This window comes from Callospermophilus lateralis, chromosome 9, assembly GCF_048772815.1.
Source record: "Callospermophilus lateralis isolate mCalLat2 chromosome 9, mCalLat2.hap1, whole genome shotgun sequence".
NCBI classification, from domain to species: Eukaryota; Metazoa; Chordata; class Mammalia; order Rodentia; family Sciuridae; genus Callospermophilus; species Callospermophilus lateralis.
The window spans coordinates 27,287,734-27,307,245 of NC_135313.1; the positions used below are offsets into that span (position 1 = coordinate 27,287,734).

General features: G+C 35.0%; 1 protein-coding gene across 1 annotated transcript in view; it reads right to left on the bottom strand.

Annotated features, from left to right (window-relative positions):
• Pth2r (parathyroid hormone 2 receptor) overlaps positions 1 to 19,512 on the bottom strand; it is a 63,824-nt gene that overhangs the window by 38,823 nt on the left and 5,489 nt on the right. The window contains exons 2-6 of the mRNA XM_076866830.2: positions 15,534 to 15,644; positions 15,291 to 15,406; positions 8,428 to 8,525; positions 6,197 to 6,386; positions 4,928 to 5,081 (exon numbers count right to left, since the gene is read on the bottom strand). Of these exons, the coding sequence (XP_076722945.2) occupies positions 4,928 to 5,081; positions 6,197 to 6,386; positions 8,428 to 8,525; positions 15,291 to 15,406; positions 15,534 to 15,644 (669 nt within the window). The remainder of the gene's footprint in view (positions 1 to 4,927; positions 5,082 to 6,196; positions 6,387 to 8,427; positions 8,526 to 15,290; positions 15,407 to 15,533; positions 15,645 to 19,512) is intronic.

Here is a 19,512-nt window from a genome sequence, read left to right on the forward strand (position 1 = left end):
AAGAATTTTAATGTGGGAGTATTAATTTTATGGCCTTTGAAAGAGGTTTAAGTAAAGGAAATAAAGAGAACATAATTAAAAGACTGCAGATGCTAGGAAGTACCATACAAGGCAAGAAAAGAAAATTTAATCTAGCTATGAACTTTTTAAATCAAGCATACTACTAAATTCTTTATCTTGTAAGAACATATTTGTAATTTTTCAAGATTTCTTTCTAAGCAACTGAGTGAAAACAGAAACAGCCTCAGACAAAGAAATATTTCACAAATTGAAAATAAGCTCATACCCATTATAGAGAATTTCTTTGGTCTCCTTAGTGACCAACTAACCAATTAAATTTAACCTCAGCCTGTCTATATGACTATTGAATTTTATGATTCTACACTTAAATTTTACTTATTGTTTGCATATAATTCTTTTTTAATCTGCTCAAATGCTGTGGTTTAAGATATTTTTGTTATTTCTTTGGTTTAGCTTGCATATTCTTTCTTCCTATCCAACCATCTGTGTATCCATCCATCCAACTATTCATCCATAAAGCACTTACTAAGTACCCATTTATATGTTAAAGATTATTCTAGTCTCTGAAGAAGAAACATTGATCAAATAGATGATCCATGTTTTCTCCAAAGATGTATACTGATGAGAGAAAAAAATTAATAAAAACAAACTTGGTTCTCAATTAATGCTTATTTTAGAAAAACAACAATGATTCCATGCAATGGAAAAGGCATGGATGTTTCTAATGGGATGGTTAAAAACCCTGACAGATTCCTTTGGTGTTCTACTGTTTGCTGCCTTTAAAGTGTCTATCTTTGGTCCAAATGTTTGCATCTTCTCATTCTCAGATATGCATCAACATTCTCCTGGTCAAGCAATTTCCTGAATGATGCCCTACACAATATTGGTTAATGATGTCTGGGTGGCCATTGTGTTTTAGATGATAATTATAGCAAATATATCAGGCCCTATGTCTTAATGAAGTTTCTTTTCTCACACTCTCGGCACACCCATATTTATAAGACTAGTACAGAGATAACCACAGATGAATAAAGAACAGAAAACTGCTTTGGTATTCTTTGAGGATTTTTGATCACCAATTTCAATATCACATTATTACATATTTTAGAACACATAAATATAGGAAAATAAATTTGAAATTTAAGTGTTATTTTAAATTTAACCTTATTTAAATTTAATGTTAATTTAAATAAACATTTATTTAAATGTTAAATTTAAATATCAATAGATGCATTTACTTAAAATTGATTAATTTTCATAATAAGTAAAAATAACTTTTGAAATAACGGAACTTATTAATTAAATTTTTGAATACAATACATACTATCAGAATAGTCAAATGGATAAACAATATAACCTAAAATGTCAAACTGCATGTTTCTTATATGGGATATGAATTGGCTCCAAAGGTGCTGAAAGTTTATGATTCACAACATGGAAGTGTTAAGAGATGATAGAATCTTTAGGAGGTGGAGACTAATAAATGGTGATTTTGTCACTGGGGGAACTACCTTAAAAGAGATTAACATCCATCTCATGGGAATTGGTTGGATCCACAGGAATAAATGAGTTACTAAAAGAATGGGCTGTTATCAAATGAGTCTGACATTATTGGCTCAGTCTCTTGCTCCATCTTTACCATATAAACTCTCTTACATGTACTCACTGCCATCTGATCCTATCCACCACAAGGCCCTCACCAGAAGCCCATGCTCTTGGACCTCAGGAACTAATGAGCTAACTAAGTTTCTTTTTTAAACAAATTATCCAGCTTCTGGTGTTTTGTTATAGTAACACAAGATAGACTAAGGGACTGTATTTAAATTATATTTACTAACAAATGATGACGAAAAAGTGTTTGCTAGGTTAAAAACATTTACACAGAGATAATAAAACTGGAAGTGCCTTCTTGACTATTTTCAGAGAACATAGAATGTGAAAACCTTGGACATAAAAGCTTGGCAACAGGGACATGACTATGATTTAGGAACAGAGAGAGTGTTGAAGGAAATTACTATTCTTTTTATTATGTAAGCCCTAGACTAAATTATTTTTAAAAGAATGAAGTTGTAAAAAGAAAGTCAGAATGGAATTACCAGGTGATATACTTTTATATGATAATATTCACATACTGGCGTCTCATCTGACAGTTGAAAATTAAGGATGGCTGCTGATATAAAAGTTAATCACCGTATTCAGTAAAGGTGAAAAATAAGACCTAAAACTTTAAGATACCGAATTAAAATAAAGAAAAAATATGTAGATAAAAGAAGATATGGGACCAAGAGTAAAGTGTCTTATTTGTGAGAGAACTGAGAAAGGGAGAGAGAAAAGTAAGTATATGTTTGGTTGGGAGAAAACAAAATCAATATTTGCCTTTATTCCTCTGTACATTTTCTTTGTGATAAAAAAAATGTGTAAAAAAGTCACTTTAAATATCTGTCTTCATTTTAGTAAAGGTCAGCTATGGGTCCTCTTCTTCAGATTGTAATTTTCCTTTTCTTCCAGTTTATTACTAAGAATCATCAAAATCAATATAAATAATGTAACCACATCTCACTACAATGTGAATAATAGGTTTCTAAGTATTTAAGTATGAAGAGAATGTGAAGCTATAATAATTGGGTCCAAATGAGCAATAAAAGAAGCAAAGCAAGTTCTCTTTTTTAGTGAAACCAATAAAAAGAAAATATCTTTGGGAGAAAAAGTATGAAATTTGGTTCACTCTGAATTATTCCAACAAAGAATCCTGCAAAGCAGCTATAGTTTTGATCATGTGGAAAACAAATGTGGAAAAATGAGTCAGATGTAAAGTTAAAAAAAAAATTGGGGTGGAAGGGGATAGCAGGGATTGAACTCACAGGCACTCAACCACTGAGCCACATCCCCAGCCCAATTTTGTTTTTTATTTAGAGACAGGGTCTTACCAACTTGCTTAGCACCTAGCTTTTGCTGAGACTGGCTTTGAACTCATGATCCTCCTGCCTCGGCCACCCAACCCGCTGGGATTAAGGTGTGCGTCACCAAACCCGGCAAAGAATATATTCTTAAATCAGGCACTCATATTAAGGTAGGAGAAAAATAATCTATTAATCAAAAAGATTTGGATATGTCCTTCATTAAATGGTAGCTATGATTTGGAAGGAGAGAAATAGTTTAAGTACTATTACTATTCTTTTGATTGTATATGACCTAGACTGTTTATTTTTAAAAGGATGACGCTGCGAAGAGAGAAAGTGAATATAGATAAACTAGCCATGGAACTATAATTCTATGAAGAGTGGGTATCATAGTCTTTTGGGACTGTGACTAATTAAATGAGCATAATAGAACATGGAAAATGCTCTCACAGTGAGCTGTCATGAAAACCTTGCTTGCTTTTGTGTGCATTCTTAAGCTAGTCCATGAAATGAAGATTTCAGATAACAATGCTTATCTATTTTAGTTGTCATTTCTATGCCAAAATTTTTGTGGACAAATTGATAAAAGTTGTAAAGGAGGGTTAGAAGACCATACTTACATAGAAATTCACCAGCACCATGGCGATTTTTTGTTCTTTTTTTTTTTTATAGACAGATTGGAAAACTAGTTTCCTAAGTTTCATTATGACAAAATCCTCACTTTGATTAAGAAGGGAGAGACTGAGGGATATCACACAAATAGAGTTGGTAAAAGGTCTGCACCAGTTAGCTGTCAGGTCAGTAATAGAGGAAAAAAAAATTCATTACACATGTGACCACTGATGTAGACATTCAAGAAACAAAATATAACTCAGATAAACTTCCACATTCATTACTGAATTTTCTACCAAAGCCTTTATCAATGTCTAGTAATTATGTGGGTACACAGATAATTTTGATTCAAAGACAAACTATCAAAAACTGTCAAGAAATTATTTCCTAAGTGTTCTAAAAAAGGAGATTCTTTTTTTTTTCTTTTTTAGTAACTTCTATCTAAAAGAGCTTTAATCAGATGAGCTGGCTGGCTTCAGAAATAAAAACTTCTTATTTTATTATTTTGTAATAAATGAAGTGTTGCTGTGAATTGATCTTTGTCTTTTAAAAGCTTAGCAGGAAATTTCATATATGTCACATTTTCAAATACTATTAAAGCAAAGGAATATTCCTATTTTGAAGGGAAGGAAAAGAAACATCTTCAAATTAATCTTAAGCCACTTAGTGACTTTTTGTCCTTATGCTGAGCACCTCATAATTTGAACATTAAAATAGCAATTGAGATCTGCAGTTGTTAACCTCCAGACCCTTCTCTATTTTAACCACATATGAACTTTCATTTCCCTCAAATTTTAACAAACAACATCTTTTTCTCTGTGTCATGCTGAATTAGTGCCTAACCCACTAATTGCTCCAGTACTAAGTCATTTTGGGGATGGTAGCTGAATATCATTTTTTTAAAAAAATTACTCTGCCAAAAGTAATTTGAATAATCTCCTAAAAGACATGGTAAGTCCTCATAATTAGTTTGTAATTTGTGTATGTTAAATGTAGTCCTGATGGTCCTATGGTCCTTTCTGGCATTCTTATTATATGACTTAGAAATACAAATCAAAAACATATTTTTATCACTTAGAAATTCACAAATAAAAAATTTAGGGAGAAATTATTGATAACGCAGAACACCGACACAGGGCATGAGCCAAGCAGTTCTAAGTGCACGTGGCTAACAATGCATTCTCTTAAATGTCCTCCAAAGAACTTTCATGAGATTCTTGGCCTAAGAATACTAAACATAAATTAGGCTTGAAAAGTTGGTTACTGCTGGGAGGATTATAGAATTGATCTTCATAATTTTCATTTTAGAATAGGACCATGAAAGAAAAAGCAGAGGGGATAATGACAAGATGAGGAGGGAATATTTCAGGAAAAGGGGAGATAGAAATGCTTACCCCAGCCAATCAAGATGAAGCCCCACAGGTATTTGGTGTCCGAAAAGAAAGACACAAAGATCAAATTATGCAGGTAGAGACCTTCCACGAGGATCCAATAGTAGTTTGTTGCCAAGAAGTAAATAAACATCACAACAGCAATCTTGCACCCAATCTGTTATAAATAAGCCAGAACGGTATCATATTAGAACTCTCAATTGTATATGAGACTACTAAAAAATACTTCTTCAGTTGCTTTCTCATAGTCTACTATTTTTCTGTGCATAGAAAAATCAAGAACATTGAAACAAACCAGAACAAAATTATTTCAACACAGCATTTTTAAGACTATGAGGCTAGATTCTATTATTAAAATTAAAATTTTATTAAAAGTTAGAAAAAAATCACTTTTTCATTATTTTTTTCTCTTAAGAAAAATAATATATGATCATCATAAAAAATGAGAGGTATAGAAAATTATATAGAAGAAAATATGATCCATCTCTCTACTAGGAATTTTATTCTGGTCTTTCTGATGCCACTATTGCAGCAAAACAAACTGCCCCAAAAGTGGATGACCTAAAACAATAACCATTTAATATGTCTAAAGTCTGTGGTTTGGTGAGTAGGTCTGCTGATCTGGGATGACCTCTGCCCATCTCATCCAGACTCGGCTCACAGAAGTCTACCTCCATCTGCCTCACTAACACTGCCACTTCCTGCTAGTGGGTAAAGCAAGTCACAAGGACAGTCAAGAACCAGATTAGCAGGGACTATAAACTTACCAAGTAAAGACAGAGATGCAGATTGGGCTTTAATCTGTACCATCAAGATGATCCATGTACTATAAATTATTTCCAGATACACTACTTCGGTGATCAAATTTGCTGGATTATTGGGTGACTACTTACTAATTTAAGAGGAGACTCAAGTACCATGGAATTTTATATGGGAATGAGACTCCAAGTATATAATAAAGAAACTAAATGTCGTGGGCTTTTACATCCCAAGGTTCTGGTTGTGCTGGTGAGCCTTTACTTTTAAAAGCAGTACCCATGGCCGTTGCTATGCTCCATACATCATAGCCATTTGAACCGCATGCTTTTGCAATTTCCATTCCAGAATGTCTTGGAGAAAACCACTTTTGATAATTCAAAATAAGTGATTAGACTTGAGAGGACAGAATTGAGGAAATAAATATTAGAAGTCTAATTTAGTTACTTTAGAGATCATATAAAATAAGCCCAAACAAGTTAACATTTAGTGGGCTGTGAAATTTGACACACTTACATATTGTGATTTGTCCACAGAAGGTGCTCCAATGGAATTGCGTAGGTCATCCTGCATTATCAGGGACTGCAGCTCTTCTACTCCCAGGTGAGCCTGGGCCACTCTGTCCTTGACAAAAATGCTTATAGCTCTCAGCATAAAAGACACAAATAAGTGCAGGTGGATATAGTTCCTAGTGCAATGCAATCGTCTGTGCAGAGAAATAGCCAATATTTAGAATTGGACAAAATGAGAACTAGGGAAATAAAATGCCCAAAGGATCCCAACCTCTCCCCCCCACACACACACACAAAAAAAGTATGGTGAACTCAAAGACAGAAACAATATTAGATAGCTCTGGGTTATATTTCATAATATAAGAGAGAAAGTGCAAATGAAAATGAGCTAAATTTAGATGCTTAGGAAGTGATTACATTATTAATATTGCATTATTACCACATTGTGGACATGGATTTATTCATGTCCTGGCTCCTCATCAGGAGTGTCTTCACAGGACATCAGTACGTGGCCAGATAGCATTATCAGTGTGTATGGCAATTATTTACTATACATATTGCTATTACAATGCATAAATAGGTTTTGACTTTCAAGAGATTCAACACTATCTACTAATAAAGGAGTATTTTATAGAACCGAAACAAATTCTATATAACCTTTTATTTTAGAATATATCAATTCTATTGAAAATAATTGTTTAGCAATTATAAAGAATCGACAATTAATTACTATAATGAGTTATTATGTAAATCAAAGGACTATTGCTGAGTTCTGAGAAATTCTTTCTGAATTTCTAGTCATCTGTTTTCCTCACAAAAGTTTGTCCACTGTTCTGAACAACTAGAGCCAAGCTTGGAGTAGGGGAACAAACCCTGGATGAAGAGACAGAAGACAAAGTTTCCATTTCCAGCTCAACCTATGACCTTGGACACTGTACTTCAGTCTCTTGGTCTTTAAAATTTAACAAGAACTGCCAGGCCAAATTCTCAAGGCCATTTTCAGGAAGCCCTTTATAATCCCACAGGTCTGATCATATGACTCTTCCATTTTAAAAAAAAATCACATTTTTTTCTGCTTCCTTCTGTTGAATCTCTTCATTGATTCACATATGTTGAAACATCCTTGCCTCCCTGGGACGAATTCCACTTGGTCATAAGTCATCTTTTTAATGTGCTATTAGATTCAGTTTGCTATTATTTTGTTTTTGCTTTTGTTGTTTTTTGTTGTTGTTGTTGTTCTTCTTCTTCTTCTTCTTCTTCTTCTTCTTCTAATTAATTATACATGATAGTCAAAAGCATTTTGACACATCATACTAAGTTGAGTATAACTTCTCACTCTTCTAGTTGTACATGATGTAGAATTACACCGATCCAGTAGTCATATATATATACATATGGTAATAATATCCCACTCATTCTACTAACTTTCCTACACTCAAACCTCCTCCCCTCCCTTTACTCTCTGTCTAATCCAAAGTTCCTCTATTCTTCCCTAGCTCCCACCCACTTATTGTGAATTAGCATCCACATATCAGAGAAAACATTTGGTCTTTGGTTTTGGGGGGGTTGGCTTATTTCGCTTAGCATGATATTCTCCAGCTCCATGCATTTACAGGCAAATGCCATAATTTCAATCTTCTTTAAGGCTGAGTAGTATTCCATTGTGTATATATAACACATTTTCTTTAGCCATTCATCTGCTAAAGGTAACCTAAGTTGGTTCCATAGTTTATCTATTGTAAATTGAGCTGCTATAAATGCTGATATGGCTGTATCACTATAATATGCTGATTTTAAGTCCTTTGAGAATAAACTGAGGAGTGGGATAGCTGGGTCAAATGGTGGTTCCATTCCAAATTTTCTGAGGAATTTCTACACTGCTTTCCATAATGGTTGCATCAATTGGCAGTCCCACCAGCAATATATCTGTGTACTTTTTCTCCCCACATCCTTGCCAACTTTTAATGTTGCTTGTATTCTTAATAATTGCCATTCTGACTAGAATGAGATGAAATCTTAGAGTAGTTTTGATTTGCACTTCTCTAATTGCAAGAGATGTTGAACATTTTTTCACATATTTGTCACGAAAGTGAATCAAATAATATAACTAACATCAGGTTTAATTAAAAAATATTCTGGTGAATATTTGGTAGCACAGATTGTGAGACCCATGTCTTCTATGGATAAGAATCAGAACATGTCACTTCATGGAGAAAGTGGCTGAGAATGACTCACCTGAAGTAACCAATGATGAGGATGGCCACAGCCAAGGAACCCAAGGAAATGGAGTAGCCCACAGTATACAAGATGTGGAGGCTTTTGAAGAACTCCTGCTGCAGGGGAGGAGATAGTCACAAGTGTAATAGGGCCATTTTACCAAAACACGGGTAAGAACAATATGTCATTTGGGGGATGTTATTTCTAATTCTCTTTAGCTTTTCTGCGCTGTAATTCACACACAATATACAGATCTTCAATGAGCAGTTTGATGGGTTTTGATAAACCCAGTTCATTTATGCCTCTTGCTAGTAGAAACCTGCCCCCTAACACCCCCCCACACCCCGTAACCACTACTCCAATTCTGTCACCATGAATTAGCTTTCTTTGTTCACATGCTTCATATACTTCTGGACCGTTCTAAAACTTCTTAGAATTATATAGTATATATACTTTGTGTTGATGTGCTGCTTTTAATAACCACCAATATTGTTGTGTGTGTTAGTACTTCATTCATTTTTAATTTTCTTTAATTTTAAAGGAATGATAGATGCACAAGAAGTGAAAAATATACTAAGGAAGGTCCGATGTACCCTTCACCCAGTATCCTCCAATGGTTTAGATCATTCATAATTATAGCAAATATCAGAACAAGGAATTTGACAGTGGTCCAACATGCTTATTTGTAGTTCTCTGTCATTTGATCACATACGTATATGCAATCATCACTGGAATTAAATTGTAGAAATACTCCATCAGCTCAAAGTTATACCTTGTGATAGCCCTACACATCATATCTACCATTCTTCTCCCACCGTTCCAAATACCTGACAACAATTGATTTGTTTTCCATCTCCATAGTTTAGTCATTTTGTAGTGTTATAAAAGTAGAATCATATGAGACCTTTTGAAATTGGCCATAATGTCCTTGAGATCCATCCAAGTTGTTGTCCCTATCAAATAGTTTGCTCTTTTTTATTGTTGAATAGAATTCCACCGTATGTATATGATCGTTACATTTTAATGAGTTCTTGTAGATGGTATGTAGTTTGGTCGTGTTTTAATTAGTATATTTATACCATATATTTTTAATATGATACTGATATGTTAAGGCTAAGTCCATCCTTTTATTTTTATTTTATGTTGTACTATTTCTCATTTCTGTTTTATTTTTCTTGCAATCCTGTGTGTTGCTTGAATAGTTTTTAGAATTCCATTTTGGAATATCTTTTGGTAGAGTTTTAAGCGGTCACTCTAGGAATTACTTTTTTTAAATATGTTTTTAGTTGTAGATGGGCACAATGTCTTTATTTTTATTTATTTACTTTTATGTGGTGTTGGGGATCGAACCCAGGGCCTCATGTGTACAAGGCAAGCATTCTACCACTGAGCTACAACTCCAGCCTTCTAGGAATTACTTTATATAGTTTAATGTGAAATATTTGATCCTTAAATTTTTACCTTTCTTCTTTTCTAATTAAGTTCTCAAAATTATACATTTACTTCTAAGCTCTGCTTTATGGTATTTTCCACAGTTTTTCATATTTTGGGCTTTGGTTTGGTTTATTCAGTTTGAACTTGTACCATGAGTCATATAATTTCCAACTACTTGTAAATTATATAAATACTATAATTGATTTTTAATTAACACTTTTATAGTCAGAAATTACGCTCTGATTTCAGTGCTGAAATTCCCTGAAACTTACTCTGTAAACCAACAAATATTTGTGAAACTTTGGTGTGTACTTTAAAAGAATGTGAATTTTGTAGTTATTGGGTATAGTGTTCTATAAATGTCCATTTAATCATTGTTTGAAAGATATGGAAATTTTTGTCTAATGGTTCTATGAGAATGATGTTTAAAAACTCCTACATGCTGAGATTTAACTATTTCTCCTCTTAGTTCGGACTAGTTTTCCTTCCTGACAACACTGAGGTTGTTTCCATATCTTGGCAACTGTAACTACACTGCAATGATCACGGGAGTGCAAATGTCTTCAACATGAGATTTCTTTTCTTTTGACAAATTTCCAGCAGTGGGATTGCTGGATAATAGGGTAATTATTAATGTTTTGAGGAATCTCCACCCTGTTTTCCGTAATGGTTATACTCATTTACCTTCCCTTTTCTCTATAGCCTCTCCATCACTTGATATCTTTTGTCTTTTGATAAAGCCATTCTGGCAAGCATAAAGTGAGATCTCTCATTGTGGCTGTAATTTACATTTTTCTGATGATTAGTGATGCTGAGCATTTTTTTCATATCCACTGACCATTTGTATGTCCTCTTTTGAGAAATGTCTGTTCATATCCTTTGTCAGTTTTATAAATGGGTTGTTTTATTGCTCTTGAGTTTTCTAGATTCCTTAAATATTTTGGAGATTAGCCCCTTATCAGTTTATGCTTTGTGAGTATTTTCTCCCAGTCTATAGGTTTTCTCTTCATTCTGTTGATTGATTTTCCGGTTTTCTTGAAGCTCTTTAGTTTAAGGCAATTCCATTTTTCTCTTTGTTTTTATTTTCTGAATTTGGGGGACCATGTCCAAAAAACTCATTGCCCAGACTAATTTCATCAAGAGTTCCTCCTATATTTTCCTCTTGTTGTTTTACAATGTCAAGTCTTACATTTATCCACTCCAAGTTGAGTTTTGTACATAAGGGCCTAATTTCATTCTTCTACCTATAAATATCCAGTTTTCCTAGTACTCTTTACTGAAAACACTACCCTTTCTTCACTGTGTGTTCTTGGCATCTTTGTTGAAAATCAGTTGGCCATTAATGTGTGGATTTATTTCTGGGTTCTCTATACTGTTTATTGGTTTATGTGTCCGTTTTTATGCTAGCACCATGCTCTTTTGAATATCACAGCTTTGTAGCACATTCTGAAACCAGATAATATGAACACTCCCACTTTGTTGTTTTTTGCTCAAGATAGCTTTGGCTATTCAGGGTCTTTCATGGTTCCATACATATTTCAAAATTATTTTTCTATTTTGGTAAAAAAAAAATCAGAATTTTGATAAGGGCTTCATTGAATCTGTAGATCATTTTAGGTAGTATAAACATTTTAACAATATTAATTCTCCCAATCTGTGAACACAGAAAAGATATTTCCACTTATTTGTTTCTTCAGTTTCTTTCATCATTGTTTTATAGTTTTCAGTATCCAGGTCTTTCACTTACTTTGCTAAATAATAAATTTTTTATTTATTTAAGAATTTTATTTAACTATTATAAACAGTATTTTTCTTGATTTATTTTTTTCTTGATAGTTTATTGTCAGTTTATGAAAACACAGCTGATTTTTTATAGAGATTTTGTTCCTGCAACTTTAATGAATTCATTGATTAGTTCTAATAAATTTTTGGTGGCGTCTCTAAAAGGGTTTTCTATATATAAGATCATCTCATCTGCAAACAGGCAACTTTGCTTCTTCCTTTCCAATTTGGAGACCTTACTTTTCTGGTTAGGACCATGTTAAACAGAAGTGGCTTCAGTGAACATGCCAGCTGGCTTTCTGAGTCCAGGAGATGTTGTTCCAGCTGCTGCCTTACCAGTCTTCAGCCAACCACTGTCTTGCCTGAGATGAAGGCCTTAGGTGCCTAGCAGGTCTTCCTCAGCTTCCTTTGTCAGACTACTGCCTTGTAGACCTGCACATTTTGGGGATAAAAGTGGGTTCTCTTCTGGCCCTTGGGCTATAGCAGTCCTGAACTCAGTGAGGGTTCCATGCACCTCAAAGGATGTCTCCCAGATCCTCTGTTCTGTGCCATGCCCTGAGCTTAGACTATCTTTCACTCTGTGAAGGTCCTGTGCACATCTTGAGAGATTTATCTTACTCTTCTCTGTTGCCCCAGCCTTAGGCACAGTGCCATTCTGTGAAGGCTCCATGGGACTTCACTGTGACTAGAGCTTGCTGCTTTGAATTCTATGCCCTTATGCTAGCCCTTGTCTGTTAGAATGTGGTTAAAAAGCTTTCCTCCTTTCTTTTCTTCTCAATCTATGGTCTGGTTACTCTTCTTTTGCTATGGACCCAGCTTTTAGATTTTTTGAAATCCTCATTTTACTGGTGAATTTTTACAGATTATTAATTTTGCATCTCATACAACTTAATCTTATCATTATACCTGCCTAAATTCTGGCTGGAAGCAAAGGACTTTACCTCTTATTCCTTTTCTTTTAAATATTATTCATTGCATATTATTTTTATTAATAAAACATTAACATGTTTATAGAAAATACTGGACAATATGTAAACTATATAATGAAGACAAAAAGGCCTTCCAAGTTCTCACCAAACAAAAGAAACACTGCTAGCACCTTAGGTATTTTTGTTATTCTTTTTCTATATACCCTATCCTATCCTTTTAAGGATCTGAATCCTAAACTTATACTCAAGTTTTTTCCAGATAGTTACATGACAAAAGAATTTTCCAATGCCACAAACTCTTTATAAAAATACATATTTGGGCATACTTAGCCAGTTCCTCTCTTGAAATTTAAGTTCTTCAAAATATTCACTGTAATGACTTATTATTCAATGAACATTTTTTTCATTCAGTTTTCATTCATTTCACCCCAAATTTTTATACTTAATCATAGAAGTAAAATTATAAAATCAAAGGTTATGACCCCTTTGAGGTTTTTAAATATGTATTGCTAAATTGCATTCAAAAGTACATATAGCCTTTAGACATGAGATATATAATATGATAATTTCTACAGTATGCCATTTTTTCAAATATCATACTCTAAAGAATTTAGTAACCTGTGGCCTATCATTAGAGTTCCTTCTCTTCTTTTATTAAAAATAATTACCTCATTTGGCCAACCAATGATATGGAAATTATTTAGAATTTTAAAAAAATTCATGCTAAAAATAGTTTAGTATTTTCCCAATAGTGATGTGGCACTTATTCTTCCATCAAATTATGGGTCATTTATTCACAATACATACTTTTTCAGTTTTATACATTTCCTTCCTTACAAAAATTTTTATATTAACCATTAATAATTTATATCTCATAAATAAGGAACATCATTTTGCCTGACAGAGCATTAAAACTTCGGGAGCCATCTAGTTTTCTTATTAGAGAATATTTGGTGTGGCTTTTTTCTTTTTTTGAGTCTTCTTAAATTATACCTTAATGTTGGTAAACAATTGAAAATATGGTTTTCATTAAGGAGATAAAATTAATTTATGTTAACAAAATTCTTAAAGTTTTAGTTAGCCTTTAAGTCATTTTTATAGAAACAGTATATATACTAGGTTTATTAACCATTTTTTATTATTTTGATACTTAGAATATGCATTAATCACAAAGAAATGGTTGTAAGATTTGAGTTCTGGCTGGGCAGTTGGTGCACACCTGTTATCCTAGCAACTCAAGAGGCTGAGGCAGGAGGATCACAAGTTGAGGCCAGTATCAGCCACTTAGCAAGATCCTGCTTCAAAATAATTTAAAAAAAAAAAAAAAAAAAAAGGACTGGGTATGTAGCTCAGTGGTAAAGTGCCCCTGAGTTCAATCTCAGTTCTAAACAAATAAATAAGTAAGATTAGAATTTTGTGTGAATAAAACCATGATTTAATTTAACAGCCAATTGAAAGCTATCAAAGAACTACCTTTGTCATCATTTAACACACAGCTGAAGATCATCGAGGAGTACACTAAATACCCGGGAGTGCCTGTTTTTGTCAGTGGGACTCCAATCATTCTGAAGTATTTATATTAACTCAAAGTTAGCCTGAGTTGCATCATGGAATCTATAAGAATCTCCTCATATTGACTATTTTTATATAAAAAATTTCAAACCTTGAAGTACAAACCGAAGGTCTTTAAACAAGCTATCAAAGAGCTCATTAAGGTATTAGTACTTGATGATAGAAAAGAAAGTTAAGAAAGAAAATTCAACCTATCTGCAAAACTGAACAAAGAAACCTTCAACTCATCACTTCTCTCTACTGTTCTCTCTCCACTCCCTCCAAAAATCAATAGGCACAAAAAAAAAAAAAAAAAAAACAAGTAAACTGTGAGGGAGTTTATGTACAATGGACTGTTCTTCGGGCCCTCTTAAAAATTACTTATCCACCAATTTATCATATTCATTCCTAGCATCACAAGCATTCTCATCCCACATCTCTACTCACAGGTCAAAGGGATAGGAATTTGAGGATGACTTTTAAACTCTCTAACATAACTTAAAAGCAACTCTAGAAGTTTTTGAAGTTCACATATGATTGCTATACTACACACAATGCTGATGTGAAGTTAGGACACCAGGGCTCTGCTCTAGACCCTTCCATCAGCAAGCTTTAACCAACACTGTGTCTCTGGTTCTCAGTAGACTTACATCTGTGAAATAAAGGTATTGTGCTGCAAAACTCAGATGATGCTCTTGTTCCTCTTGAATGCTACTGCTCTAACCTTTCATCTACTAATGAAATCATCTTCAGGCAAATCTTATGAGACAGAAAATACCTCACTAAAATGCAAAGGTCCTTCAGGATATAGAGAGTGGAATGAGATATAGTCATCCATAAGTAACTAAGAGTAAATCATGAATCATGCTGCTGGCTACCTATGTAGATTTTTATATACAACATAATATTGTATATATAATATTAATGTAAAATAATGTGACAAAATATATACACACAGTTATTTATAAGTATATATGTATGTATCTCAGCTAGGAACCTCTAATTTAAGGAAAATACCAAATGGTTCAGATGCATCTATAAGGATTCCAATATTGCTTTTACCTTTTATGGTATGTGTGTCATAGAATAAAATGGTTTTTATATGTAATGGTTGACGATCAAGAATTACATAAAAGCATTATTCTGCTTTTTCTTAGGGATTCACAAATTCAAAAATATGATTACCTTTCCTATGCTGATATCTGGTTGCAGAAAGCAATCTGAATAATTAGCCCATGTTTTATTTGAGCTGTGAATAAAATCCCATGTTCCGTTGGGAGTGCAGTGTCGGAAGGCAGTTCCTGTAAAGACATGGAGGGTACTGAGATGCTCAGTTTCAGTTCCCATAGAGTCTGTTACCAAAAAGGAGGCAGAGGAGGAGAAAGACGATTTCTTTTTCAAATTAATAGTTTCAGAAAAACTCAATACCTTTATGATTGAAGTCATAAATATAAGGAGGGCATGGGACAGCTGATATTTTCCCCACTGTTCCTCTGGGCCAACAAATGAGTCCATCCCATTCTGGGAAACAATTACCTTCTGATGAGGAAAAAAAATAGAAAGCAAATAAAAATTAGAGAACAAATGCATTCAAAATGCAAAATTTCAGATCACTGCCTGTGGCAAAAAGTAAAACAAACTGGTAACTAACATGTAAATGTCCCAAAATTCACCTACCTGGTCTCTTCATAGACCCATTAATAGGAAACTTTGATTAGCAAAATTAAAATATTCAGACTATTTCAGTATATCCACTATAGTAGTTATAGCAATTGGTATATAGAAAACACTGGAAACCACTGTGAACAACTATAGTGTAGTTCTTCCATCTGTCATATATAGCAGCTACATTTTTACTCTAGATTTTTTTAAAATGCTGTTAAAGAACATGACACACAAAACAAATTTAAGATTCAGATTTATCTTTTTTACCTATAATTTCTTTGAGTCTAATATTCATCTCAAACAAAATTCTCATAAGTTCTGTGCTTCTCAAGATTAATCCAGAGCCTTGTCTTTCTTATAACCTCCACTGCCACCATGACAGTCCACAGCTACCATATGTCCAGCCAGAATTACAGAGATAGTCTCCAGCAGGTCTCCCTGATATTCATATTCTCATTCTCTCTCTTCTCTCTTCTCTCTTCTCTTCTCCTCCTCCTCCTCCTCCTCCTCCTCCTCCTCCTCCTCCTCCTCCTCCTCCTCCTTCTTCTTCTTCTTCTTCTTCTTCTTTTCTCTCTCTCTCTCTCTCTCTCTCTCTCTCCCTCTCTCTCTCTCCAGGAGTCTTTTAGGTAGACTGGAGCCATCCAGTCCTCCCCCACCCCCCCTTTTGCTTGCAGTTCTCAAGATTAACTATGTAGAATGTGCTAGGGAGACTGGCTAGAACAGACCAGTCTCCCACCCCAAAAAAAAAAAAAAAAATGTCTTCCAACAGGTGAGCCTAATAGCATCAGATGTTCCCTGGGGTATACAGCCCACTGTGGGTGGTTTTCCTGAGCGACTCAGCTGCAGTGCAAGTGGGATAAGAGCAATGGAGATTCCATCCACCCAGGACAGCTTTCCGAGCCTGGGGAACTGGCTCAGAATAAATCCTAGGCTGCTGTTAATCTTTGCAGCCTGTCTATAAGCAATGAACCCACTTCCTGTAACTTGTTGTACATACATATGAGTGCTCCATCTTACCCAACTCAAAAAAGTTGGTAACCAATGACACACACTCATTTAACACAATAGCCCCAAGTCTTCCAAAAACTCCCCATCTCACTCAGAGGCAAAACCTAGGTCTAAGCAATGTGTGAAGGGCCTGCAGACCTGCTCTCTGCCCTCGCCTCTCACTGACCTTAGCTCCTGACTCAACTCTCACATCCACAATGCCACTTGCTCTTCCTGGATTCCAGGGCCATTTCCCCACGTTGCCCCCAGACTCATTTCCTTACCTCCTCCGGATTTTTGCTCAAAGGTCAACTTCTTAGTAAATTCTCCAACTTAAAACTGCATTCCAAAATACTCCCTATCCCCTTTTCTCCTTTCCCTAACACCTGAGTTCTCACTGCCTTCCAGTATCATTCTCTTAATTATTGCTTTCTAAAGTCATAGGATTTTAAAAATGTGAGGGTGGAGATTTTTGACTGTTTTGTCTCCTATGTTAACTACCTTCCTGGAATAGCCTCTGGCACTTGGTGGGGCCTAAGGAACATTCAGTGTCAATACTCTGTGCTCTGCTAGGCTTCTTTCTACTAGTTATATATTGAACATCCAAGAATAGAGCCTGTCAGTCATATCAGATCCCAACAAGACAAAAAGACATACTTTCAATAAGTGTCAGATTAATTTTCTACCACAAATTTAGCAGCTTAAAATCAAATTTATTTTCTCACTATAGTTTTGTAGGTCAAAAGTCTGGCAGGCTCAGAGGGACCTCTGTTGATAGATTCGCAAGACCAAAATCGAGGGCTGAGCAGGGCTTCATTACTCTCCAGAGGCCCTTGAGGGAAATCCATCTCCTTGTTCATGTCAGCTGTTGGTAGAATTCAGTTCCTTGAAGTTGCAGAACTGAGGTTAATTGTTCGCTGTCAATGAAGATTCATGCCAAGTTCTAGAAGCTGTCAGCATCCTTTATCTCATGGCCTCCTTCCTCCATCTTCAAAATCAGCAAGACAGACTAAGTTCTTCTCACATTTTGGATCTCTCCTCTGCTCTCCTTTTCTGCCACAATTCAAACTCAATTTTTTTGCCTTATCTTCCTCTTTTAAGGGCACAGGTGATTGATTACATTGGGCCTATCCAGATAATCCAGAATCATCTCCCCACTTTAAGATCCATAACCTTCCAGTTGGTCGTGTGTGTAGCACGCACAGCTTAACAGCAGGTACTAGGGGGTGGATGTCTTCAGGGTTCATTATTCTGCTACCATAAATGCTATACATTCTAATTCTCCCAGATGTGTTGTAACCACAGTGTTGTTACACTAACTGCCGTTGAAGATTTCTGTTCTAGCCAGCGTCATGGTATCACACTATTTGTTGGGTTTTGAATCGTCAGCCTAACACAATCTCACACAAACACCCATTTCTGTGAAAAAAAAAAAAAAGAAAAACCTGAAATTAACTTCTTAGCGTCCACCTATCACACAGAAACAGATATCAATTTGCTCTGTGCACTGCTGAAGAGAAAAGAAAAACGTCTTCCTCACCCACACTGTTGTTAGAAAAGAACATTTTCTTGGAAACAGCCTCACTTTGTTCACACAATGAAAACCTGGGCTTCACATATCACAGGCAACCCAGGAGCTCATCCCATGGGCTCCTGCTTCAGGAGCACAGCACCACCTGCCTCTCTTTGCAGCATTATCAGGTCTTTTTGTTGGTTGATTTTCCTTCTTGCTGATACAGGGTAGAATGAATCATCTTATCCATCAACTTTGCCAAGATTGTCTTCTATATCTGGATAGAATTCCATGCACCTTGCCATCCATTTACTTTGTCATTTATGTGTCTGTTCTATCAACTGCTTATTAACTATTATTAGTTTGGAACTTAATGCCCTCCGCCCAAGGCTCATGGATTAAAGCTTTAGTCACCAACTTGGCATTATTGGAAAACGGGAGAAATGTTAAGAGGCAGGGCCTAGTGGGAGGTCTTCGGGTCATTGAGGATGTGCCCTTGAAGGAGAGTGGGATCTCCATCCTGTCCTCTTTCTTTCTTTCATGCCCAGCCATGAGTTGAATAGCTTTGCTCCACCACATACTTTTGTTATGATGAGATGCCATGAACCCAAAGCAACAGGCCCAATCAGTCATAAATTAAAATCTCCAAAACTGTGAGCCAAAATAAACCTTGTCTCTTTCTAAGGTGATATATCTCAGGTATTTGTTATAGAAATGGAAAATTCACAACTGTGCAATAGATTGTACCAAATATCTACTATACAAACTGCATAAACTGGAGCTTGACATGTGTTCTTACCTTTCTATAACTAACTGTCCCTCTAAAATGCATACTGTGATCTCATGTACTATTTTCTGCCAAGAGTTAGTCCCATGATAGAATACGGTCTTCACATAAAAGTAAAATCTAGTGACCAGTTTATTCTATAAATACTTGCTTTTAAAACAGCTATGGAAAAATATTTTTTCTCATGATCTTTAAGGGAGATTTTTCTAGTGCCCTGTGAGACACCAGCCCACCCACACATATACTCAAATACACCCTCCAAAATTCAGAAAACCAACCTCCCCCAGAATAATGGATGTTCAGATCAGGTTAATTTTTTGTGGTTCTTTGACAACAAGAATGATAAATAGTCACAAAAGGATGAAAAGATTGAGAAAGCCATGACCTAGCATAGAAAATACAGAGATGGTAATTAGCATCTTCTCCTTGATCATCACGTGAGTAAATAACTTTCA